Source organism: Aristolochia californica, unplaced genomic scaffold (genome assembly GCF_029961685.1).
Source record: "Aristolochia californica isolate CCGP_79_NKW_82.1479 unplaced genomic scaffold, dmAriCali1.0.hap1 SCAF_5, whole genome shotgun sequence".
Classification (NCBI taxonomy): domain Eukaryota; kingdom Viridiplantae; phylum Streptophyta; class Magnoliopsida; order Piperales; family Aristolochiaceae; genus Aristolochia; species Aristolochia californica.
In genome coordinates this window covers 43,344,688-43,371,447 of record NW_027182214.1, presented here as the reverse complement: position 1 = coordinate 43,371,447, position 26,760 = coordinate 43,344,688, and the positions used below count along the sequence as shown (strand labels likewise).

At 40.6% G+C, this 26,760-nt stretch overlaps 3 protein-coding genes and 1 long non-coding RNA gene across 4 annotated transcripts; 1 reads left to right on the top strand and 3 right to left on the bottom strand.

Annotated features, from left to right (window-relative positions):
* Positions 1 to 1,879: 1,879 nt before the first annotated feature.
* On the top strand, positions 1,880 to 7,737 carry LOC137966009 (uncharacterized). The gene is made up of 9 exons (XM_068812443.1): positions 1,880 to 2,357; positions 2,619 to 2,673; positions 2,780 to 2,855; positions 2,947 to 2,992; positions 3,095 to 3,193; positions 4,955 to 5,023; positions 5,115 to 5,430; positions 5,795 to 5,934; positions 6,012 to 7,737. Exons 1-9 carry the CDS (start codon positions 1,938 to 1,940, stop codon positions 7,365 to 7,367), a joined length of 2,577 nt encoding a protein of 858 aa, XP_068668544.1. The 5' UTR covers positions 1,880 to 1,937; the 3' UTR covers positions 7,368 to 7,737.
* An 85-nt stretch (positions 7,738 to 7,822) lies between these two features.
* LOC137966010 (uncharacterized) lies at positions 7,823 to 8,899 on the bottom strand. The gene is made up of 3 exons (XR_011116173.1): positions 8,743 to 8,899; positions 8,322 to 8,404; positions 7,823 to 8,150 (listed from the first exon to the last, which is right to left on the bottom strand). It is a non-coding gene; the product is annotated as an uncharacterized lncRNA (long non-coding RNA).
* Positions 8,900 to 11,131: 2,232 nt separating this feature from the next.
* LOC137966361 (probable membrane metalloprotease ARASP2, chloroplastic) lies at positions 11,132 to 12,729 on the bottom strand. The gene has a single exon (XM_068812950.1). The coding sequence runs from the start codon at positions 12,676 to 12,678 to the stop codon at positions 11,311 to 11,313; it is 1,368 nt and encodes a 455-aa protein (XP_068669051.1). The 5' UTR covers positions 12,679 to 12,729; the 3' UTR covers positions 11,132 to 11,310.
* A 3,113-nt stretch (positions 12,730 to 15,842) lies between these two features.
* Positions 15,843 to 26,354, bottom strand: LOC137965392 (E3 ubiquitin-protein ligase APD2-like). The gene is made up of 11 exons (XM_068811687.1): positions 26,083 to 26,354; positions 25,906 to 25,983; positions 20,879 to 20,907; positions 20,660 to 20,785; positions 20,467 to 20,563; positions 19,240 to 19,314; positions 19,052 to 19,134; positions 18,365 to 18,511; positions 16,673 to 16,745; positions 16,283 to 16,613; positions 15,843 to 16,184 (listed from the first exon to the last, which is right to left on the bottom strand). The coding sequence occupies exons 1-11, from the start codon at positions 26,324 to 26,326 to the stop codon at positions 16,109 to 16,111; spliced, it is 1,359 nt and encodes a 452-aa protein (XP_068667788.1). The 5' UTR covers positions 26,327 to 26,354; the 3' UTR covers positions 15,843 to 16,108.
* Between the last annotated feature and the right edge of the window lie 406 nt (positions 26,355 to 26,760).

The window sequence follows — 26,760 nt, the reverse complement described above, 5'->3', positions numbered from 1 at the left end:
AATCCTTCGACAAAAATGTCAAGATCGCTGACGTAGCCCCCTGTGTGCCTGAAATAAGATCCAATTGACAAGTTCAACCAAGAGCAAATCGCCAAATTGTCACCAACTCCCATTCGTCGGCTACGAGACACGAGTTCCTTAAGCGTTGTTTGCATGGGAGTCGGATCAGGTGGAGAAAATTCGGGACTGAAACCTTCAAGAACGGCGTCCAAGGTATATAAATAGGAGAGATCCTTCTTTAGTCCCATTCCTACCTAATTCGAGATCAAGTTCGGAATTTGTCGGAGCTGGACGGCCGTCTCGACCCATGGCTTTCTTCTCCAACCTTTTCAGCTGTTTCTCTGATTCGAGGCGCGTGGTATGCGACGGCAACTCCTGCACTCTGCGTCCACCGAAGAAGGGTCGACCCTGTCTTCTGCAGCAAAGATAGAGCTCGGATGCTAGCACCAGAATTTCCGTCCGAGAGCATCTCCGCCGACGAGCAATTCGATTGGCGCAGACGACTTGAATTAGTGCAATATAAGACTTCAGGGTACGAAAAGGACTTGGGCGTTCGGATTGATTCGATATTGTCAGGTCCAGATGTTTAATTCTGGTTGCTACTTACGAGATCAGTTCCAGAAACCCAATGTTTCGACAGTTTTAGTTCTGTAATTGGTTCTTCTTATTTTAAGAACATGACGTTCATAACAACAGTTTTTAGAATCAAGACGGTGAAATATATTCACATTATTCTAAGAAAAAGGCGCAGTGACTACGAAACTACGATCCCTGTTCAGACCACTCGATGTTCATGTGATTCCTTTGGCATTGAAGTCCTCTACCCTGCGATTCTGCTTCACTCTGACGGTGGAACGCATTAACGCCATGTCTCGACAAGTCACGAGGACTGCTTTTTCTCTGTCCGCAGCTTCTTTAATCCATTAAAATACCACACTCCCAAACACAAAACAAAAAACAAGGATTAGTCATGGTGCCATACTCTTTTCCCAAATTTTATGGGGAGGAAGAACTCGATTGCAGACGAATATCAGAAGAAATCGTTCAGCTTTGAAACTGGGAAGTTTTCACATTTCTTACAAGAAAACACAGCATCCGAAACCATGAAAATCCAGCAAAAATCTACGTTTTGTTCCATCAACGAACATCCACCATTTTGAATCTTAATTTATTGATTGACTGTTGCTTGTTTGCGTGTCCGCACAGATGGAAGCAAAGATCTGAGAATCGGAATCAAGGAAGTACAGAAATCCAGTCCAAAGAGCTCTCCGTTCATCTGCACTCGGATGTTTTATTCGAACGCAGTTTTGTATTCTTATTCAGTGAAATATGCCTTGGGAAGATCAGGTGGCTTGCTGCCCACAATTGCCGCGTGGGTCCCAGAGGGCGGGCCAACTAATTTGGTGGACGCGACATTGACTGGGCGACCTCACCAAACCACATTAATGTAAGGAGGCGAAAGGCGAGAGAGATAGCGTTGATTCTGTGAACACAGCTGACGTCAAAAGATGGAGAGAGAGAAAGAGCGAGCCAAGTGGGCAACTCGCTTCCCGACACGCCAGTCACGATCTCGCGCTACGCTTGTCAAGATTCTTTTCTTTTTAATTTTATTTTGAGGGTTAAATTTAATTATTTAAAAAGTTTATCTCCTCTCTTCCGGTCATCCGGTCGAGATACCACCGTTGCCTATGACTTGCGGCACCGGACCACGGACGGGGTCGGTAAAGAAACAATCATTCGTTCGTCCGAGCCTGAGGCTCGATGAATAGAAAAGCTGCGCTCTAAGCTCGGACTTAGGTTGTGAGGTAAAAGACGGCTCGGTGAAAGCTGAAAACAGCGGAAAAGAAAAAAAGAATAAAAAAACTGGCGCGGTAAAGAAAGAGGAGAGAGAGACATAGAGCGAGGAGAGAGAAACCCAGGTTCGGAAGAAAAGACGGATGGGCAAGATCGCGGAGCCGACGGCGAGGAAAGGGCAGAAGCCGACGAAGAAGAAGAAGGGCAGGCCGCCTCGTGCTGAATCCGAGGCTCGTCGGCCGGTGGCCGACCCTCGCCGGAGCCTTCGCCAGCTCACCCGCCACCGGCATCATTACTCCGAGTACTATGACAACTTTTACGAGTTTGAGGATGAGGAGGATGAGGAGGAGAGGAGGAGGGAGAAGAAGCTGAAGTTGGTTCTGAAAGTGCCGCCTAGGGCCCACAACCACCAGCAGTCGGCGACCACCGATTCCTCCGACGGTGACGACAGGAGTAAACATCCTGTGAAGAAGAGGAAAATCGACGGCTGTAATGATGATGACGATGATATTGATGGGGATGATGATGAGTGCGTACGGTCGATTGCATCTGGTGATGAGAAGGTATCTTTCTTTGTATACTTGTTGGATGCGAGGGGGTGGAGACCATTCAAAGGGCTGCTCATTTTTCAAATCGGTCCACTCTTCAGGATTTCACTCCCCTCTCCCTCTGTGTCTGACTCGTGGGCGTATTTGATTTTGGCTGTCTCCTTTCTTGTCTCAGTCAACTGTCTGTCACTAACCTTTTCTCTTTTATTCCTCCTCTCTTTCCTATTATAAATGTGCCCTACTAAACTGATTCTCTCCTTTTCTGGGTTTTGCCAGCAGCAAGGAAACCAAGGCAGAGCTCGTGAACAGACTGGTGCGGATTCTGCTTCGGGTATCTGCTGTACTTGTACCCCTCCTGGTGTTTCCGTTTGTCACACCTAAGTATTTACCTCTTACTGACTTCCTGAGGATTACCCAATGTTTTTCATTTTAATCAGGCTCACCGTTGTCCAGCTCGGCCACACCTTTACTGGACGCAAAAGTGTTGGAGCTTATTCTCGATAAGCTTCAGAAGTGGGTATCATTCCCTTCTCCTTCGTTTCTATACTCGCTTTGCATTTACGGAGTTCGTTGAACTGAAATTGAGTACTTGGTGTCTTGGCAGGAAGGACACTTACGGAGTGTATGCAGAGCCTGTGGATCCAGAAGAGGTTGGGATTCTCGAAGTCAACCAAGATCATATTTTTCTTTTTTATTTCTGTATGTAAGCTATGGGTCCTTGTTCAATTTGTTTTAATCTACTGAGATTGCAGCTGCCTGACTATCATGAAGTTATTAAGCATCCAATGGACTTTGGGACGGTTAGGAAGAAGCTGGCTACCGGGGCCTACTCTACTCTGGAGCAATTTGAGGTTAGTCTCTAGCGCAAGTTTCCTGAGTAAATGGCAGTCCTATTTGTGTAGAGATTTCTTAGTTTTTTTTACCCTCCATTTTCCTTGTTGTTTATCCTGTGTTCCTTTGATGTTGTTCTATTCAATTAAGTCTGTCCTCACTTCGTGTTATTTCATGCTTGAGTAGGATTTTTCGTACTTGGACTGACACCTGTAGGCACATATTTGTTGCAAATGTCTTGTTTTATCTTCTTCTAAAATACATGTTTTCTGGTGGTTGAGACCTTCATCACTCTGGATTGTTAGTGATAAAATTAATCAATTTGTTAACTGACTACTTATCATGTATTATAGCCTCTTATTGACTTGCCCTTCTCAATTGACCCCAGAGTGAAAGTTTTTGGGATAGATTGTGTTTACTATTCTGAGATATCGATAATGCAGTGTGACTCCTTTGAAAAAAGAAATTATTACAGTGTGACAATGGAAGACTGTCTTATAGCACTACAGTGGTAAAAAATGCTGTGTGATTGTAGGTTTGCAGATTACTCATCAATGTAGTTTGTTATTTTGAAACTTGAGTTTCTGTTTTCCTCTGAAGTGGATATCTGGAAAAATCATTACTAGGAGCTTAGAACCTTGCAAGTCACAATGCCCAATGGTTTCCACCAGAAAAACCCATTTTTATTTGCTTGGATTATTTTAACGCCTGGCATTATCTCTGTTTTCCAATGATAAACAAATGCGCCAATAAATGCTTGTCTATCCTTTATTTGATGGCCTTGTTCAACTACTCACTTTACACCACTGTTGTTTATCTTTTTCTTTTTCTTTTTAAATTTTTTCCTGAAAAAACTGATTCATCAGTTGTTGTTCCCATTCATTTTCAAAAAAAGAAAGTTGTAGTTTCCGTTGGTTCTCAAACTACTATGACAAAATAAAGTGTTTTTTTTTTTCTAAATTTATCAGTGTTAAAATTAGGTTCAATTTATCAAACATGTCTTCCAAAACTTTATAGATCTCATTGCATCGAAAGTTCTGATTTTTATTTTTAGTTATGAAACAGTTGGATGTTCTAATGAAAATTTCTTAATCAGTTTTATAATTCTTTTGTTCATTTTCTTCTCTAAATGAATCACATTATATGCTTATAATCTTTGGATGTAGGTATATCCCCTTTCTATCTTTGTTACAGAGTGATCATCTTTTTTTTTAGTTTGCATTACCCTCCTTGCTTGTAAGAAATGAGATAAAAGAAGCTACCTCGCACAAGGAAAAAAACACTGTTGGAAGAGTTGCAAGCCATTGAACACAGATAACTCGCACAGTGTCATTTTGCATAGTGTGGTGGTAGCAAGCAGACTCGTCCCTCATATCAGACAAAAATGCACCAAAAACATATATCTTTGGAGTTTACCGTTTAGACATTTAAATGACCTTAGAAGTATCACTCAGCAAAGTTAGATGAGGTGAATTTGAAGAGAGGAAGATAAGAGCAGAAGATGAAGTTCTGGGATGACCCTATGTCACATAACAGAAAAAAGGGGGAAGATCTTACATTGGAGTACACTGGTCATTTTTTCTTGCATGTAATTCAATTTTTAATCGATACATGTGCATAGCTCGAGTTACTGAAAAGAACATTGAAGTCAATTGCATGTGGAGACTTGAATATCTTCGATATTATGAAGATCTACATTGTATTTGAAAGATAGATGATGTAGACACTTAGCTTTCATACTTTGTCAAATGACCATCATGCCTGTCTGTATTTTAATGCAGGGTGATGTCTTTCTCATCTGCACTAATGCCATGCAATATAACGCACCAGACACCATATACTTCAGACAGGTGATAAAATCTAAACTTTTGGTTATTATCATTGTTCAATCATTATTTTGTAGAACAAAATCAACAATATGATGTTCATTTTGTTGTGAAGGCAAAAGCCATTCAAGAACTGGCAAAGAAGAGGTTTGAGAAGTTAAGGGTTGATGAGCCAAAGACAACACAAAAAACAAAGTTAACCTCTGTGGTGGAAACACCACTTAAAAAGTCCTCGACCAAATCAGTACCAGAACATATTGGTTCTGATGTCTCCCCAGTTACTACTATAGCCCCTGCTGGTGATGTGGGTATCTTGATCAATACAGCCACAGCTGGTAGTGTTGAGAAGCCAGGACATGCTGATAACCTTGCCACTGATAAAAATTCTCATTCCGCCGAAAACAAAATGGACAAGATAGAAGAACTTCCAGGTATAACTCATGAAGTGATCTGATTCAATAGACGCAGCTAGAAGTATGAAGTGTGTCTTTTACATTTTTTTCTTTTTGAAGAAATCCTTTTCTCTGCTGCTTTTTAAGAAATTGTTATTGGTATGAAACACTGTAGACACTGTCAGTCACAGATAAGTTGCATGTGTTGTTATGGATATTGTGAAAGTTCGGAGTCAAACTCCCCATTTTGAAGCTTGTAAACTTGTGGCAGCAAATTGCAATTAAGATTTCACCATTTTCAAAAAAAAAAAAAAAAGTCCCCAATTTGCTAAGTTCTCTTATCCATGCATTTTGTGATACTTATTTCTTTCTGGATGTTTTTTCTCTTTTTATTCTGTTGCAGCAAAGGGATTCCAGCCAAAATTTGGGAGAAAGCTGCTGGATGAAAATCGACGTGCAACTTACAATGTGTCTAATCAACCAGTGACAAGAACTGAGTCTGTGTATTCAATTTTCGAGAGTGAAGTGAAGCAACTGGTTGCAGTATGTCGCAGATCACCTAATGCTTTGCCAATGTTGTTGATTTTATACTTATGTGACTTTTGATTCTTCTGAATCAGGTTGGCCTTCACGCAGATCACTCTTATGCAAGGAGCTTAGCTCGTTTTGCTGCTATTCTGGGACCTACTGCATGGAAAGTTGCTTCGAAGAGGATTGAGCAGGCATTACCTGCAGGCTACAGATTTGGTAGGGGGTGGGTTGGGGAATATGAGCCACTTCCAACACCAGTACTAACACTTGAGGACTGCACCGAAAAGCAGCTAGCTTGTAAGAGTAAACCTTACACTAGAACGGAACCAAGCAAAGGTGACACAGTAGAGAAGTCAAAGGCTACTACACAGAACTTCAGTCAAAATGTGCACCTTGGTCTTGCCACGCATTCAACAGCAGAGTCAACATCTCAATTGATTGTCAATCCCTCTAAGGAGGCCAGTATGAGGATGCTGCCTTTGGAAGCAAAGCCTGGTTTCTTTAGTGCAATGGCAATGTCTCAACAGCAAAAGATTCCATTAACCATGGTTCCTGCCAAGCCTGAGGGTGCTGCAATGAAGCCGGTTGAAATTAGTTGCTCTACTTCAACGAGTAGCATTCCCATTGACATAGCTTCACGAAGACCTGAGCAGTGTACCGAAGTGACATCCTCGAGTCTGTTAGAGATGGTTTCAAGGAATAGGAATTTTGTGGCCTCTCCTTTCAAACAACCCGAGGCAAAACCTGCCAATTATAATACTTCACGGACAAGGAATAACAGTATGGGGCTACCAAATGGTGAAGCTTCAAGTAATTCTGACAGCAACAGGGTCAGTGGGGTCCCTTTAAGTTCAGTTTCGGTTCATCAAGGGGGCTCTCCATGTTTTTTTACTGCAAGCTCCCAACAGCCAGTGGATGATCCTGCTAAATTGATGAGAATGCTTTCTGGAAAAATGTCACAGTGTCCACCCCAGCTAAACTCCATGAACTCGCCAACAGTCATTGATTCACAGATTATGTCCTCTGTTTCATTTCCAAGACGAGACAATTCAAGTGCCTCAGCCACTGCAGCCCGTGCATGGATGTCAATTGGACCTGCGTCACCGTATGACTCAACTCGTGAACCTCATAATACCATAAGTATGATGCATGAGAACATTTTTGCATCTCAGACATTTCCACAAGCTGCCAATGTTGTTAGCCAAGATTCACGGTTTCAAAATAGTAGAGCTGGTGTTTTCCCTCATAATGCTAGTCCAGACTTGTCAAGGTTGCACATGCAGTCTCCTTGGCAGGGTGTTCTTCCAAATAGCCAGCCAAAACAGAAGAGAGACTCTCTTCCTCCAGACTTGAATATTGGCTTCCAGCCACCAGCATCTCCAGTTCGGCAATCTTCTGGGATTCGGGTAGATTCACAGCAACCTGATCTGGCATTACAACTTTAGATAAATCATCATAAATTAATCGTGGGAGTCCTGGGATAGAATCAAGAGAAAGTGATGCGATTTCTGCCATTATAGGTCTATCAGGTTCCTATCTTACAGGATTCACCGGTTCAACCAGATTGAATGGTTCTGCAAGTTATCAATGCTGTATTTGCAACTGTCCAGTGACACGATTCTAATCTATTGATTGGCTTCAATGGCCTCCTTGCTCAAGGTTTTGAGGGGGAAGATACCTACAGATGGAGCTGTTACTTTTAGAAATGAAGGGCTTGGCATGGCATCATCAGAATGTGTACACATGCTGAAAGGAATCTCCCCTCTGGGTGATGGAAATGGGCGAAGAATGTTCTTGATGAAGCGGCTGTAGCATGAAATAGAATTCCATTTTTGGAGAGGCTTATAGTTTGTCACATGCAATCGACTAGTTAGAGGCTTGTTCTTGATGTCTTGTAAACTAAACTCAAAAAGTCCCAAGCTTTATTCATATATCAAATTTATGATGTACATCTGACCGAAAAATTGAATCAAAGGCAATTGCTTACCTCGTGGGAAGCAAAGCTATTTAAAATACCCCTTGTTCCTGTTCGTGTAATTCCTGTTCTTCAAAAGAAAAAGAAAAATAAAAGAATTGTGTATACAAATATTCTTCGATTTTAGATCTCACCAGAAAGGAGTCCTGTTGAGATATATCGACGTAAGCACTGGAGTTGGGGATTGTGGTTCGTTCCATGGTGACAGAATCCCTCTTGGCGCCTCAGGAGAACCTGCCTGCCTTCTCTAAGGCTAATGACAGAAAAAAAGATACAATCTTAGCGTAAGCACAAACATGGCATTGTGACTTCGCCCCTATAAAATCTGGTCTGGTTGTGTTTTTTTCCTAGTCCAGAAGCTAAACTTACGATGAAGGGAAGCTCGCAAAAATAAAAAGAGCTCTAGCCCTTAATGCAACTTAACTGCCAAATTTTGAGTTGCAGGAGACTTGAAGGCCCTGAAATTCTGATGACCGCGAGATGAACCACAACCCCCAGCTCCACCACCTTCATTAACCAACAACCAGAAGTTATTACTGGCAAGAGAATAAAAGAGAATGGACAAATTAAAGTTAGCTTGTGCTGGCATTTGCGGAGAGTTTACAGGCAACCAGATCTTTTGTTTATATTCTCCACTAAATTTGATCTGGTCTCAACAAAAGTAATGTCTAAGATGAATTTATTAAACAAAATGGGGTCAAGAAGGATCATTTTAATCCACCCACTCCTCACTAATATGAAGAAGACCCAATGTACAACGAGGTCCACCCCTCTGATCACTATAAGAAAGTAACGGAAAAGAAAACCAAGAAGCTTTCCACAGCAGATAGAATAATTTAACTTACATGCGTCGAGACGAGATGGGTTGTCACTACTGCTGCGGGCATTCCTTGAAATGAAACTCGATCAGTGCCCATTTATATAGATACTGGAAAAAAAAGTGAAAACAGAGATTATGATATCGCCGGGGCATTTCGTGAAGAATCTGACTTGCAGAAAAGTAAACTCAGAGACAGTCCTCATTACTGCGGGTTAAGCAAGGGAATGACAGTTTCAAGTGGTTAAACATGGAATAACATTGATTAAGAGGGTCGAAAGGCAAAAGGGAGGAGAGAAGGTGGTCCAGTCTGCGATTCGAATGAGCTGTTGGGGTGGAAATGGTGAGCTCATTTCTGGTAGCGAGTGGAGACAGTAAGGGACAATGTGTTGCCCGGACGAACGTTGGGACCCTGGGTGAGAACTTTGGGTCGGCATTCTATGCCATAATGTTGTCATGGAAGGAATTCGTAAAAGGTAGTCCCCTGTCGTTCCTTCTCTAAAGAAGGTAGTCCCCAGTCCCCTTGTCGGTAATATTATTTTAATTGGTTTCTGTGTTTCTTGTTCCATTCAGGGAATTCAAACAACAAGGGTAGTCTTAAAGTTGATAGATTTCAGCAAATCGCAGCTCCTTTTTCTAATCCCTGGTTGGCACCAACATAAGTTGCTTCAGGCCTGGTAAATTATGTTTCACATAGAACAGCAATGGGCTGCTACCCACAGTGACAATGAAGAAGGAGCAACCTCTCTCCTGCTCGGCTCCATCGAAGGAGCAGCAGATCCCAACTCTGCAACATTCGTTGTCTATATATTGGATGTTGAGGACATGGGTATATCGATCGGATTTTACTAAGCAACGAGTATCACTATTTTTAGTCTTATTGATAGCTTCATATCCTCATACTTTTCAGATTTCAATTCCTCAATACCAGTAGAACAGGCCTTAGTAGTCACTAGTGCATTCCTTTGCCATTATTAGAGAACTAATGATGAACATTGATTCTGGTTAATGAGCAGATCTGCAATGTGCAATTTTCAAACATAAGTTGGTTCAAAAAATTAAGAAAAAAAACACCCAACGTACTATACCATGAGAAGCTGAGCTACTATCATCATATCAGAATAAAGGATAGCAGAAAAGGGAAAGGTCATTTGATTTTATAGGCAAATACTTCAAAGCTTTATAATATTTCATAACTATTTTCTAGAGTTCCACAATTCATTTCAAATAACTTTGCCATATAAGTGGATCTGGTAACAAAAGAAAAAGAAAAAAACATGCATCCCCATTCCCAGGTTTCAAACAGTCAAATCATTCCCATGAAAGTTTATACTTTGACAAGACTATTTCAACAAGAAAAAAACAATGAAGTTATGGCTGACCAAGCTTCAACCATGCATCAAGAAAAAAAGGTTGCATGGATTACAGCTTCACCTTGGTGATGTGAATGAATCAAGTGACAAAGATACGAAGACAGACAGATCAACAAAACCATGAATATTTGTCAACCAACACAACCGAGGATAACTTCCACTGTCCTCATAGGTTTTGGTCACAAAGTTTCAGTTTTGATAGGTAGAAAGCACTTAATGATTGGAAGTGAAAGAGAACCTAGGAGTAGGAACAGGTCCAAGGAAAGCATTTCATGCATGTTTCTAAATGATCAACAGTCCTTAAACAAAAAAATTTACTATGAAAAGATCATAGTCGATAAAAGGGTATCTTTGAGTAATTCAAATTCTAACCAAGCTGTTCATAAGCACGTATAAAGATGGGCTAGATGCAATAATTCTCAAATATTATTTGGTATTTTTTTCCCTGGTAACAGACATTAGCTGTATTTATGCAGAATTACAGCTTTGATACACATAACATTCACTTAGGTCTGAAGATCATCCATTTCCATAAAGTTTTCTTTTGGATGTTAATTATGCATACATTCACACGTGCTGCACCCTATTCCTGGTCAAATTTTAACCTAAGACAACACAGACAACCAAATGGAAGTGTTTTTAATTACAACTGACCAATGTGAAGTGCAGGTTACCAGAGCCCCCATTTCGGATTTTGGTCTAGTTTGGTACTGTGCAGCTACCTGAGTGCCAAAATCCACAGTGTAACCAACCAAGTTGTAGATAGACTGGAGACTATAATGCTAAATCCTAACAAGTATTGCATATACAACAGGAGATCACAAAGAGATCTATTCATACACAAAAAATAGGATAGCTTATTTGGTAGAGGGAATGGAAGAAAAAGAAAAGATTAAAGAAGAGAAGAAAATCTTACAGCTGGCTACGGAATGCTAAGGTTCTTCATAATCACATAAAGAAAGATTTTGAATTTGGAAGACTAGACTCACCAATGCACTAGAGAAAGAAGAACATACATAAATGATGAAACGGAGGAAAGCAATATTGCACTTGTCAGTCTCACTGAACATCTTGAGCCTCCATTCCTCTATACAATAGTGAATTAATTAACCGATAAGTGTATATCAAATTTGTCCCCTAACAGATATAGCCAGTAAAATGATTCAGGACAATGAGTCCAATTTAAGCTGTTACAAGCCATCCAACTCATATCAAGGCTCTCATCACAACAACTCTCTAATAAAATCCAATTTAAGAGTGTCTCTTATAATAAGAAACACACCCAGAAGAAACACAAACATGATCCCAGATGACATGATGCGCTGCTCAACTTCTTGTGGAATCTTTCTTCCACCTCGAGCTGCCTCTATGAGCAACAAAGCCAAGGACCCACCATCTAAAGCTGGCAATGGAAGTAGGTTTATGACAGCAAGGTTAATATTAAGCACTGCAGCAAACTGAAAAAGACCATCAGAGCTTGATCTTGCAACTTCCGCTCCAACAGCTATAATTGCAACAGGTCCTGAAACCTTGCTTGCGGATTGTGAAAAATTGAGAAATGTCTGTCTCAAACTGTCGACAACATTATAGGATAGACCCCAGAATTCCTTCCCAGCATAGTTAATAGCCTCCAGTATGTTGTTCGCCTTTATCTTTTCAAATTTAAAATTTGGGGACAACTGAACTCCAATTCTGCCCGTTTTGTCTGGACTCTCATCGGGGACTATGCTGATTTCCAAATTTTCACTCCCTCTCCTGATCCTAAGAGACACGTTTCTACGAGGATTTTCTTTTATGATATCAACTACATCAGAGATAGTCTGGGGGCCCGTCTTGGACAATACAGTGCCATTAACGCCCAGAATTATGTCTCCTGAAACCAATCCGGCCTGGGCCGCAGCAGATGGAGCTCGTACATCAGACACCAGAACCCCTGGAAAGGCTTCTTGAACGGGCAGTCCAACTGATACAACTTGAGTAAAAATGATCATATAAGCGAAAATAACATTGGCAACGACACCAGCTGAAATGACCAGAAGACGGTCTAAAATGGGTCTGTTTTTCAGCAAGTTTACGTCGTCGACTGGTATCTCACTGTCTGGATCATTGTCAGGGAAACCCACAAATCCGCCTAAAGGGAACGCCCTTATGGAGTACTCTACATTCTTTGCGTTGAACTTAGCTAAAACCGGGCCAAAACCTATAGCGAATTTACTCACATGGATCCCCTGAAGTTGGGCAGCGACGAAGTGGCCCGTCTCATGAACTATGATGATGGCAGCGAGAACGGCAGCAGCTTCTAGAACAGATTGAGGGCCATCCAAGTTTTCAATTCCGAACCCTGGAAGTGCACGTAACTTGAACGAATCTCTACGAAAAATCCGGTGTCTTTGTGTTCTGTAGAGAGAGTCATTAAACAGATGATACTGAAGTGGAAAACGAACAGAGGAAGAAGGGACAAAAGAGTCGAGAGGTTTAGAAGGAGGAAGCTGTTGGGATTTGCAAGAAAATTCAGTGAAGGGTATTCTTGAATTGATCAGTTTGAGGGAGAAGGAAGAATGTGGGGAAACGGAATTGAGATTTATCACCATTATTTGTCAGAGATGGTGCCGAAGAAGTATAGCGTGGCAAAGACTGTTAAGTACGGCACGAAGGAGAAAAAGTTCTGGATAATCCACATATATAGTCTATGGAGGGGAGGTCACAGCCTTCCGTTGTCTCCATCACCTTCATCTTGTGGCTTGAAACTTGAAAGCACTTTTAATGTTTTATTGCTAATATATGAGTTAAAACAGTGCTCTGCTCAGCTGCCTTGTCGGGGTTCTGAACTGTAACAACTAAAAAGTCATCCCCTTTAGGGTTTAGACCGTGTACCTCCAAGAACGACAACCTCTACCAAGCTACGAGCCTGCAAGTCTCATCGAAGAGCCACCTTGGTGCGATCAACGAGAATCATACAAACCTATCAAAGGGAGGCCAACGCCTCTTGCTGAAGTGCACTGAGCTCTACTCTACTTTGCATCTTAAGGCATCAACCACATTGTTGCACGTACCAGGGCTTGTACATGAGTAGCATATTGAACTCTACCAAGAAGTTTTGCCATTGAGCTTACTTTGGGTTAATCTTCTTTCGTGTGAGAAAATAGATAAATGCTACGTTGTTCCTCTTTGCCACTGATTTCGACTCCAATAAGTAATGGCACAAGTGTGTAGGCAATGTACAATGGCCATCATCTCCCATTCTTTAACGGTATAATGTTGCACTTGGATGTCCATTATGCTTCAAAACACCACCAACAACAAAGTTAGATGTATCGATTGATACTTCAAAAGGCTTACTGAAATCGACAAGCTACAAGACTGGTTCTTGAATGACTCGCATCTATGGGGAACTTGTACGCTTCTCAACACTTGCTAGGTTAGTGCCATTATTGATTCTTCTTCAAAATATACGTTGAGGGTGCTATTAAGGCTAATAACCCCTTAATGAACCTCTATTAAGATGGCCACTTATAGGGTGTTGGGCATTGGATTATACATTGACTTGATGTCACATCGTTATACAATATTAAGCTTATAACACATAAGAAGGGGGATCACTTGATTGGGAAATTGAGCCTTAGCCCATGAACCTGATCACCTCCTGATCTCACATCCTTAAATATTAGGAATTAGCTTGACTTTTATGTGAGATACATGATTCTTTTGAAGTAGAAATTGGTTCCACAGAACTTGTTGTAGTGTCATGTTTGGGATCAAACTCAATGTTGGGGTATACCTCATTTGGCTAGAATTTGAGTTTGAGTGGAAAGTTTGAGATTGGAGAGGAATCCTTGTTAGAGTCTGTTAGGCTCTTATATATATATGTTAAATAGGTCGCATTAATTCTCGATTAAACACTACTCCATTTTGTAAGATATGGACCTACTAACAAGTAACAATCGCCACAAAAGGTATTGTTCTGAAGTAATAAAACACAAGATGATAAACTGAAGAAATAATAGAGGAAAACAACTTTAATCGGAAGGAGGCGACTATGCAACACTCATACTACCAAACAAATCTAAAATGTGACATTTAAAAAAAAATAAAGGAAACTATAATGGTAAAATATAATAATTTAACAAATTTGACCTAGTATGACTTTTGGGGGTGACTATAATTTTTTAGAGATGACAATGTGGAAGATACTCAACCAAGTAAAAAAATGTAAAAAATTAAAAACCACATCAAAGTATGATATCAGATTCCTTCAATGAGCACGTCATGGAATGATTAAGACTGACCAAAAATCTCTCATTAGAAGAGAAATTTGCCTAAAAACCTAGAATTCTAGATAAAATGAAACTTAATTCATGTCAATGCATGGTGAGATATGACCGAACTAAGTACTCTTTCTCTTTCTTCTTTCTAGTATGACCATTGACTCTTTCGATATTGATATCTCCCTCTAGAAAACTTAGATTGAGAATTAGTTTGATAGATTAAACAAAATAGACTTACAAATATTTTTTTTGAAATATAATTCTTTGTATAAAGTCTCATTCTTGATGGCATAAAATGCTTCAAAAATTGAAGTTTTCTGCTATTGTTGAACCTCTCTTGTTATTTAACTTTGTTGCTTCAAATATTGATTTCTCTTAGTAGAAAACTTCAATTACCAAAATTCTTTTTGTGTTAGAAAGTAGACTCAAAGATCTTTCCATCATTATATAGTTTTTAATATGAAAAGTTAAGTATAAAGGTGCGAACACCAAGGAAACAATGGGTATTGGGACAAAAAAGAAACACATTATCTCTGTGGGTTGATCTAATCAACTCACAAAACCCGTTCTGATACTATGTTGAATTTATGAAAAAGATAAATACTTCATTAACTTATTCTTAAACGAGTACAATAAGCCTCTATTTATAATAGAGGAAATAGGTAGAATCAAATCATAATTAAACTTTTCATATCCTAGTTACACCCAAAAATAATTAAACAACTAAACATAATAACAAGACTAACATAACTAAAACACTTTTAACCGAGAATCTTTTGTGAGACTTCCTTCCATGAGACTCATCTTAGACTCCACCACATTAATTTTGGCTTTGTGACACTTCTTGCTATGGGAATCATGTAAGACTTCCATTCTTACTCTTCAACACACTCCAAAGGTGGAAAAAGTACTTAATAGAACCCCATCCAAAATTTGAGTTGCAAATAGGTTTTATCTACCCCGCCTGCTAGGGATGTGTCCCAAGACAAAAAAAGGAGGCTCTGTGTTTATCTAAAAAAGGAAGGTGGTGGGAAGTGGAGATTGCAGTTGAGGGGAAACTCCCTCATAAAATTTCCTTTACTTTCTTAGCTTTCACAAAGAGTCTGCTCCTTGCTTTGTACACATTCAAACGGTAGAGATGGCCTTTTCTCTTGTAGGGTGTGGGCAGTTATGGACAAGGTGGGACAAGGACCGACTTGCGAGCAGGTTTGGGAGAAGGGTCAAGCTTTCACTAACCCAGCATACACCCACCCCACTACCATCTCTACTTAGGAGCTGGTTTTACCTTTTAGTAATGACTAATAATATGCAGATAACCATTTCAAATATGATAGTCTTTGACAGGTAGTAGCTTGGAGAAATAAACATACGCAGCTTTTAGATTGACTAAAGAATTGAAATAAACCCTGTTAAATGACTTCCAACAGAATGCTTCTCTTTTAATTACTGTTCAACTTTGTACCCTTATCAATAATTCAAAGTAACCTTCATTACAAAACAGAGCAGTTAATCAGTGGCTCCTTGAGAATTAATCCACTTGGAAGAATGAGAGCTTAAAATGTACATTGTTGGTGCATCATCTGTTTAAACTCTAAAAAAAAGAGTTGAGGGGCAGTGTTACTGTACATAAACAGTGTGTAAGTTCCATTTAGAAGAACATTCATACCATCAGTTGGGGTTGATGACCAAATTAGGCGATCACTACCAGCCTTCATCTCTTCAAGTGACAGTATTTTCAACGATGTTTGTTACACTCTCAAACTGTGAATATTTTCCTCACTTTCTTCATTTTCCTGTGGCATATAGGGCAAATTCCAGCCTCTTCTGCAATCCTGCAACAATTTTCATATAGATAAAAATCCGTACTACTCACGAAGTCTCAGACAGAGATTATACATCATCAGTTTATGCACTAGGGAAAGAGAGTCACCTTGTTCCACATGTAAAACATGTTGCACAATGGCCACAGGGAAGGAAGAAACAGTCCCTTTGTGCATTGAAGCAAATTGCACATAGCTGCTGTGGATAATTGGGTTCCCCTTTTATTGAACCTGCTCCTGGCAAATCTTCAAATTCCTCTTCATCGTGTGAACCTGAATCATAAGATGAACCCAAACTTGAAGCGTTGTCCTCCTTTTGTCCAAGCAAAGGTGTTCTCTCTGTTGTCAGTGTGCGCTCTTGGTACTCACTCCCATCTCCAGGTGATCTTTGACACTTCACTAGGATCTTGATCATTAGCAAGATTGTCACAGTCAAGCCACCTACATATGATGGAAAGTGAGTGAGTGAGAGAGAGAGAGAGATGGCAATAGCATGATACCTCCGCCAACAATATATGTGATCCATCTTGGTACATATGATACTTTAACGAACCAAGCATCAGTATAACTTTCCTATAAACAAAGCAAAAATAGTCTTAAATTCATTTATGTATATTCTCAACTTAAAAATGACAAAGTGCAGCATTTGAAAGACATTATGAGTGGAGCCTGTTAAATATGATGCAAGGGGAATTTTGGTCATTTACCACAGTGTGTATATATCCATGATCACACCAGTAGAATCTGTATCTCAGTATTAGTCTATGGTCCAATTCTTGTTGAATTTGGACATGTAACAGTGAAGATATTAAGGTTTATGTGTATGAAGGGTAGAGATGGAATTTCATCTCTAATTCACTTAATAAAATCCTGATGGGGGTCGTCAGCCTCCCACATCCAGAGCAGTTATGCTCTTGTATGCTTTTTTCTCTCTTCCCCATCCTCTCAACTCTCTTTTACTCATAATTTCACACAGCCAATTAACAATTTTCTGGAAGTGGAAATTGAATTTGGTTTTTGGATGTTGGTGACTTTCTTTACCTCTAGGAACTTCACACCACTCGAATCTCTCCACTCACCCATCTCACACCATGAGCACCCCCAGTCATCTATTAGTTGAGCCACCCCACCTATAGCCTAACTAGCCCTCATCGTACCTTCCCCAAAAGCCACTCAGCATCCACTCGAATCTAGCCTAGCCTTACTAGGGTTTTCTATTCTGTCTTCTCTCCCAAACCGATATTCCACTTCTCTAGTCCACCACCTAAGTCCTACTAACCCTAGGAATCCTCTTCCTCCCCCTGCTCATGCCATCTAAGGCTCTAACCCTTCTTCCTTACCAATCCCTCAACCACCTCACTCTCTCTTAAACGATCCTATTCTCCCCTTAAGCTCTTTAAATGCCTATATTTACACACCCAACTCTCTCACTCAATCAACTTGCCCAAGACTCAAGCTCTACCTACCAGCCATCCTCCCAAGTTCATAACATTTTTGGTGAACAATATCTAAGCTAAATGCAAAGTCACCAGTATTTAACTCGCAAAAAAATTACTGGCAGACAAGGAATGTTCAAATTAAGCTAAACTGAAGTAGGTTGAGCTGTCCAATAAACTTCATTGATCTAGTTGATGCCAAATCAAAGCCAAACTGTATAAAATAGTTATGCAATTTATTCTATTAATTGTGTTAGGAACTAGACGCCCTAATTCAATACTAACGAGAGCAATAATAATCGCAGAAGAAGAAATAATCAAGCACGAAAAACACAAGATTTATACAGGTTCGCCTCAAGGTGAGACTACGTCCTGTCTTCTGCCGTAACAATAATTCAATATGACGACGAAGTTGTTTACAAGAGAAATCGCACACACTCAAGTGTTTTTTTCTAACCTCTCTCAGTCGCAACTGATGATCCTTCTCAATGATAACCCTAATAGCGGCGCCCTCAAATATAAAGAGAAAACTAGGGCAACCGCAATACAAGTGTGAAATCCCAAACTACCCTTAAATGAAACAATAGTCAATACAAGGTCGATCTGCGTGCCGACTCTGCGTAAGGCGTTAATTAGACTCCACAGCTTAACAAATTGTTGTATACATGCTTTCAAAAATACTTAAAAATTATTATGGGCTTCCACTTGGCCGCCAAAAAGGCAAGAAGTAGCAAGAGGTCTTGCAAAATTTGTTACCTCTACTGTACTAGGAGAGGTGAGAACTGCAACGTTCAATCTGAATATGTGTAGCTTCAAAAGGCAAAAGCTTTTATCTAGTGCACACTTGTTATAGGCCTTTGTTGTGTTATAAACAACAGCTTGTATGCTAAGGTTCAACTGCACCTGCTTCACACAAACATAATTGAGAGTACAGTAAGAAAAAACCTATGAATCCAATAAATGGATAATAGATGGGGTTTATTATACTTGGAGATTTCAGGAGACAGAATTCTCTCAACTTTTCAGCAATTCCAGCAATTCTTAAAGATAACAAGACAGAACTCTTCCACTAAATTATTTAATTTTCAGTTCCAATCCTACAAGTATGTTTGCATCATCAGGTCAAGGCAAGGAAAAACTTATATCAAATATCAAAATATGCATCCAGCCTTAATCTCATGTCAATTTGCTGATAGTGGAGTAGGAAAAGATAGAGCAGGTGTGTGGAGGTACAGAGCCTTCAATTAAAAATGTTATGGATGAAAGTGGTAAGGTAAGTAGAAAGGGTGATCTAACAATTGAGGCAGGAAATGATATGGCAGTGTAGATAAGGAGGATTCAAGTAGCCAGATTAATCTGTACGAATAAAGTTTGGAATTTGGATCTTTGTTTTAAAAATAACAAGGAAAAGCACAGATTAATCTGTACGAATAAAGTGAATACCTCAGCCTCCTGAGAATTAAGGTTCCCAACTGCAATATAATAGTTAGAAGACTTTAAAATTTTCTGTTGGATCAAGCCATTTCCTGTAAGTAAACAATTTTTTTCCTGAAAAAAGTCAGAATTGCTTCATTCTCATACTAGAATAGGAACAAAAATGTTCAGCATTTCCTCTGGCAAAATATTTTTACCACGAATAAGATTCCATGATAATGTGGTATCGGGATAAGAAGGATCCTCGAGCCACTCAATGAGGTTTTCATTGCCTGAAAAAGAACATGCTATTGAGATGAAGAAACAAGATTGACTGATCTTCAGAAGTCATGAAGTGTCCTTCAAGAGAACCAAAAAGAACTGTCTGAGACATCAAAACTAAAAGAACTCTCTGAGACAAGCAGGAAAGTGATTATTTTGAGATGTATACCAGTAATCACTAGAGACAGTAACTGATTAAAGAACAGACATTACATTCATATACAAATATGACTTCTTTAATAACACAAAATCAATATCCATCCATATCAACATCAACTAATATTTGGTGAAAATATTTCAGTACCAAACTTATTAGCAATACAGATTTTTCACAAGGTAACCTAGTGAGTGAAGCTGATTAAAATCATCATATCGTAATTATTAGCTTCATCCCAAACATATTGGGGCCAACAACATAGATCCTTCTCCATTCTGCTCCATCCTAACCTAAAATACCACATGACATACATTAATGTCATTTTTGTCCTTTTTCTTATCTATTCTTCAACTGAAAACAACAAAGACTCTCTTAACAGATGCAATAGTAGGCTTCTCTTGAACATGCCTAAACCATCTCACAACAGTTCTCTCTTATTTTCTTTCTATTTGTGTTGATTCTTCTCTGCTAAACTCTCTTTCATAGTTTTGAGTTTTTTGACACACATCCTTAGCAACATTCGTACATCTGCCCCCTCCATCTGTATCAAACAATTTTTCTTCACTGCCCAATATTCCAGACCAGAAAGATTATCCTTCCAGCAGCTTTGTAAAATTTGATTAATCTTTTTCAGCATATGCATATATCAAAATACTCAAGATGTAAATTTCCCTTCACATGATCCCAAATTTAAGTAAAGCACTGATTTAAACATTAAGCATTGCAACATGGGCAACATCTATATTATTTGTGATTTTTTATGCGTGCATCAAAGTTGACTTCTTGCCATTGTTGTCAAGGAAATGAAACTTGATTTCGTTTTCAAACTCTTACCAAAGTATGCTGTGCAATGTTCCAGTGTAGTATGGCCCTATTCTTTACAATGGATAATTTAGGACTTAAATTCTTCTCGGGTTAGATGAGTTCAATTGTACCAGTTAAATAAGTAAACAGATAAATAACGTAGAACCGAGCCAGATATAATGATTGAGATCGGAGAAGGCACCTTCAGCCATGACAAGAGATAAAGGAGATGAGCTTGTAGACTTCACGACGTAGGAAACATTTACTTGAGAACACTTGTTCAGGTAATATATCCATTCCTACATGCGAGAAACAAAACAAAGAAGATAAACACTCAGCTAAACTCTTTAATAAGTTGATTTTGGAGAAAAAACAGATAAGAAAAACAAGCTTACCTTGTGCAAATCGGGTGGTACAGTTGCATTATGACATTCTGACCAGTTTGTCTTAACATCAAGAGAGGGTGGCCTGGAGAAGTCATAAAGCATTGGCCCAGCCTTAGGCTCAGACATAACTCTGACCTAGAAAACAAACAAAAAAGTGACTGAATCAGCATAGAGAAGTAAAATTCAATAAGATGTTCGAAGAAATGAGAGGAGGATAGGCGTGAAGACCTGAATTGCTTGTACAAATAAGGAGTTGGCATGTATTAGGTGTTATCATATATTTGTATTTATGAAAGGGCATTATTGTAATTTTTATATCTTATCACTTAAACTTCTATATCTATGTAACGGAAAGAAATCAGGGTATCGAAACAGAAAATTAAAATCAATCTTCGGGAAAATCCTTTGTCATGGTATCAGAGCTTCGTTCCCCGCCCTGATTTTTTTTTCCGAGCTTTTTCGGCACCCTTGGCGGTCTCGGTTCGGTGTTGGAGAAATTGGTTCGGCGTTGTTCTCTCAGAGGTGAGTTATCTTTCCCTCTTTCTCGGTACTCGATTTGTAGTGGATTTCGGAGGATCTTGTGGGTTTTGTTTCGGATTTCGGAGGTTCCTCTCTCGGCTTTAGCGGATTTCGGCAGTTCCTCTCTCGGGTATTTAGTTTTTTGGTGTTCGACGGGAACATCTTCGTTTTGGTGTTCGACAGTTCGTTTTTGGTGTTCGACGGGGTCATTGGCTTCGTTTTTTGTGTGCGACGGGAGCAAAGGTCCACTCCACGACGATTCTTCTGCTCGGTACACGTGTCGCAACATCTGCAACGGCCCTTTTTACCGCTGCAGCAACGAAGGCGTGGCTCATATTGGTGTGGGTGCACACAGTTGCTGGAAACCTTTCATTGCTGGGTTTTGCAGCACATTTTATAGTTTGTGACCAAGCTCGCAGGGGTATCTCCAGTTCTAATCTCTCCTTCTAGAGCCATCTCTGGTGTGGAGTTCCCTCACCACTTATTGTCATTATAGTAGGCTTATCATGTCATCTGATAAGGTAGACTCGTTCCCTATCCGTTTCACGGGTAAAAATTACCGTGCCTGAGAATTTCAGTTTCGTTTATTTGTTATGGGAAAGGAGTTATGGGGTCATATAGATGGGACTGATCCCGCACCTCGAGAGGCCGAGGCTTTGTCCAAGTGGACAGTCAAGGATGCTAGGGTCATGACCTGGATCCTTGGCTCCGTTGAGCCTCACTTTGTTCTCAATTTGCGGCCTTATAGAAATGCGGCTGACGTGTGGAGTTACCTCGCCCAAGTTTACCATCAAGACAACACGGCTTGGCGTTTTCAATTGGAGTATGAGATGGCTAATTTCACACAAAGAAGTCTATCCATCGAGGAATATTTTTCTGGTTTTCAAAACCTTTGGGCTGACTATGCCGACATTGTTCATTCTACTGTTCCCGTTACAGCTCTCTCTGCTATTCAAGCAATGCATGAAACCAGCAAGAGAGATCAATTCTTGATGAAGCTCCGTTTCAATTTTGAAATTGCACGGTCTAATCTGATGAATCGTCATCCTGTACCTTCTCTAGTTGCTTGTTTCAGTGAACTTCTCCGTGAGGAGCGGCGTCTAGCAAATCAGGCTGGCATCGAACATCGGGCTAACGTTAGTGCCCCTGTCACTGTGGCTTATGCAACCCAGGGGAGGAATAAGGGACTAGACATGCGTGCTGTTCAGTGCTATAGTTGTAAAGCTTTTGCTCATGTTTCTCGGGATTGCCCTAGAAAGTTTTGTAACTACTGCAAGAAACTAGGTCATATCATCTCTACTTGGCCCATTCGACCTGCAAGGAGGTCGGATACTGCTTATCATGCCTACGCTGGTGCCTCTAGTTCTACTGCCTCGCCGGTTGTTCCTGCTGCACCTACCACTTTCGCCCCACTGACCATACTCACTCCTGAGATGGTACAACAGATGATCATTTCTGTTTTCTCTACTTTTGGGTTCTTAGGTAATCCTAAAGTTTCTTCTAAGCCATGGTATTTTGACTCCGACGCTTCTAATCATATGACCAATACTGTTATTTCTCTTTCCAATGTCCGACATTATTATGGAAATCAGAAAATTAACACCGCTGATGGCAGTTCTCTGCCTATCAGTGCTGTTGGTGATTTTTTCTCTTGTTTAATTGATGTTTTTGTGTCTCCTGACCTCTCCAAAAATCTTATTTCTGTTGGTCAATTGGTCGATAATAATTGTAATGTCCATTTCTCTCGATCTGGTTGTGTTGTGCAGGATCAAGTGTCGGGACGATGATCGCAAAGGGGCCTAAAGTGGAACGACTCTTTCTTCTTTATGTTTTTCCTCCCACCACTAGTCCTAGTTTTCCTTTCCTTTGCATGTAATGTTGTTAATTTTGGACCTAAGATGAGGCATAAACGTCTAGGTCACCCCAATGCTGATGTACTCCGAAAATTATTTAATTCAGGTGTCTTGGGACATAAAGTGTGTTCTTCTCTTGATCTTTCTTTTGAATGTCCATCATGCAAACTTGGCAAAAGTAAAGTTCTACCTTTTCCTCATAATGCCTCTCATGTCTTACAATGTTTCGATCTTATTCATACTGATGTTTGGGGGATTGCTCCTGTTGTTTCTCATGCGCATTACAAGCACTTTATCACCTTTATTGATGACTGTAGTTTGTGTACTTCGGTTTACTTTCTACTGGCTAAGGCCAAAGTTTTTTTAGCATTCAAGCATTTTCTTGCGCTTCTAGAGACTCAATTTTCTGCCAACATCAAGGTTTTACGCTTTGATTCTGGCGGCGAATACATGTCTAATGAGTTTAAGGACTTTCTTCAAAGCAAAGGGATCGTCTCTCAGCGATCTTGTCCTTCGACACCGCAACAAAATGGTGTTGCTGAGAGGAAAAATCGTCATCTTCTTGATGTGGTCAAAACCCTTTTACTTGAATCATCTATTCCTTCTCGTTTTTTGTGTGAAGCGATTTCTACTTCGGTTCATTTGATCAATCGTTTACCATCTCCTACATTACCTCATGTTTCTCCCTTCTTTAAGTTGTTTGGCCATTCTCCTTCATATTCCGATCTTCGGACATTTGGTTGTGTTTGTTTTGTGCATCTCCCTGCTCATGACCGACATAAGCTTATCGCCCAATCAGTTAAGTGTGTTTTTCTTGGTAATGCTATCCCTCAAAATGGTTATGTTTGTTATGATCCATATGTTTGTCATATACGTGTTTCTCGGAATGTGGTTTTCTTTGAAAATCAATATTTTTTTCCATCTCATGTTGAACAGCCATCTGCCTCTTTATCTCTTTTACCTTGCTTTGATGATTCTCCGCCAATTGTGGAAAGGTTCAAACCTAGTTTTGTGTATGGCCGACGTAGTGCCCATGAGTTTGGTTCTACTTCCTTTGTGCCCCTTCACGATCTTGTCCTGGCGCCTGATCCTACTCCTGCTCCAGCTTCCACTGCTCTTCGCCGGTCTACTCGCCCTTCTAGGCCTCCTCATTGGTATGTTTTCTCCTCCATTGTCTCTCCTGTCTCTACTTTAACCTCTATTTTCATTCCCACTTGTTACAAACAGGCCATGGCACATGAGTGTTGGCAGCATGCAAAGCAAACAGAACTTCGAGCACTTGAGGAGAATCACACTTGGGATATTGTTCGTTGCCCTCCTCCAATTAAGCCTCTTGGGAGTAAATAGTTTTTCTCTGTCAAACTTCACTCTGATGGTTCTTTCGATCGGTACAAAGCTCACCTAGTAGCTTTGGGCAACAAACAGGAATATGGGATTGATTATGAGGAGACCTTTGCGTTGGTTGCCAAGATGACCACGGTCCGTACTATATTCGCGATTGCAACCTCTCAGTCCTGGCTGCTGCATCAGATGGATGTGAAGAATGCCTCTCCCTGGTGACCTCCAGGAAGATGTATACATGAAGCTCCCCTCGGGTATGACTACCTTCTCTCCTGATCAGGTTTACAAGCATCGTCGTCCTCTGTATGGGCTTAAGCAAGCCCCCCGAGCTTGGTTTGAGAAATTTCATGGCACCTTTACTCTCCACTGGTTTACACAGAGTCAGTATGATTCATCTCTATTTTATCATAAGTCTACCGCGGGCATGGTCATTCTCCTGGTTTATGTGGATGACATCATTATTATTGGAACTGACTTTGGACTGATTACCAAGCTGCAACAGGTGTTACATGCCACTTTCCATATGAAAGATCTTGGCCAGCTCACGTACTTCTTAGGACTAGAAATCCATCATCGGGCCAAAGGTATTTTCCTAAACCAACATAAGTATCTTCAAGATATTATTACCTTGGCTAGTTTGGAGGACACTTCTTCTGTTGATACTCCTATGGAGGTAAATGTCAAATACAGGAAAGATAAAGGGGACCTTCTAGATGACCCTACTCTCTATCGGCGCTTGGTTGGAAGTCTCATCTACTTGACCACTACTCGCCCCGACATCTCCTATATCGTTCATCAGGTCAGTCAGTTTATGTCCTCTCCTCGCCATCTCCATATTGCTGCAGTTCGACACATCATCCGCTATCTTTGAGGTTCTCCTACTCGTGGGTTATTCTTTCCTACATGCTCTTCTCTTCAACTTGTTGCTTATAGTGATGCTGATTGGGCTGGGTGTCCGGATACCCGTCGCTCTACTACGGGTTGGTGTATGTTTTTAGGTAATGCCTTAATTTCTTGGAGATGTAAGAAACAAGTTCGTGTTTCTAAATCCCCGACTGAAGTTGAGTATCGTGCCATGTCTACTGCTTGTTTTGAGATTGTATGGCTACGCAGTTTTCTTGCGGAGCTTGAGTTTCCTCAAACTACTTCTACCCCTCTTCAAGCTGATAACACTAGTGCTATTCAGATTGCCACCTACCCTGTCCTCCATGAGCGCACCAAACACATTGAGGTTGATTGTCATTCTATCCGCGATACCTTGGATAGTCGGGTGATCTCTTTCCTTACATTTCTTCGGATCTCCAGGTGGCCGATGTCTTCACCAAAGTAATGATTTGACAACGGCATCAATTTGTGGTTGGCAAATTGTTGTTGATTGACTTACCTGCATCAGTTTGAGGGGGGATGTTATCATATATTTGTATTTATGAAAGGGCATTATTGTAATTTCTATATCTTATCACTTAAACTTCTATATCTATATATCGGAAAGAAATAAGGGTATCGAAACAGAAAATCAAAATCAATCTTAGGGAAAATCCTTTGTCATTAGGTGGGAGCAATTAGGCCCCAAGTGAAAATTGACAGAACCATAAAACCCGAGGATCGAAGTCATTGACGCTGCTGATGGGATGAGAAGCACAAAGCATGATCTTATTTTTAACATTCATAAACCAATCAAGCAATAACGCAGGAAGTACAGGAAAGAGAGATACATACCAAAGAACCAGAAACTAACAAGGACGACGACGCATGACCATGCCTCGTCCCCCACGTCGGCAGAGGACGCCGGGTTTGATACGGAAATGTTGACTCGGTAAGTAACGCTTTGTTCCCGTCGCTCGTGCTCCGGCTCTTGAGGAACCAATGGAGAAGGCAGAGAAGAAGAGGAGCCCGCAGCATTTGAAGAAGGAAGCGGAAAAGAAGGATGAAGGGAATCACCATGGAGGGTAGACCCTTCCATCCTGCCAGAAAGAAACGAGAAACACGGGAAGAAGAGAAACCAAGAACGAGAAGGATGATGGAGGAGAGAGAGAGGGGCTTGCCATTGCTGAGAGGATGATAGTAGAAGATAGTAAGCCCCCCGCAAAAAGCCTCACCAAGAAGTCTTCCCCCGGCTGCTTTAGCTGGAGAACTTCGAACGGTTGCTCCCGTCGTCCTCTGGCGGACTGGTAGTTGTCCGTCCACTCTTGGTGACTCCCTCTCAAATTTCAAACGCGAAACGACTCGGACTCTCGGATTCACTCCACGTACTCTGCGGGACGCACTTCGCTTCAACTGAAAATCTTGAAATCGAGTCTCTATAGCTCACAAGTGTGGCGCCATGACGCGTCCAAGGATCTCCGTCTCCTAGGAAACACCTGCACCAGGACTAGGCCGGCACGGTCGGGTTCGGCT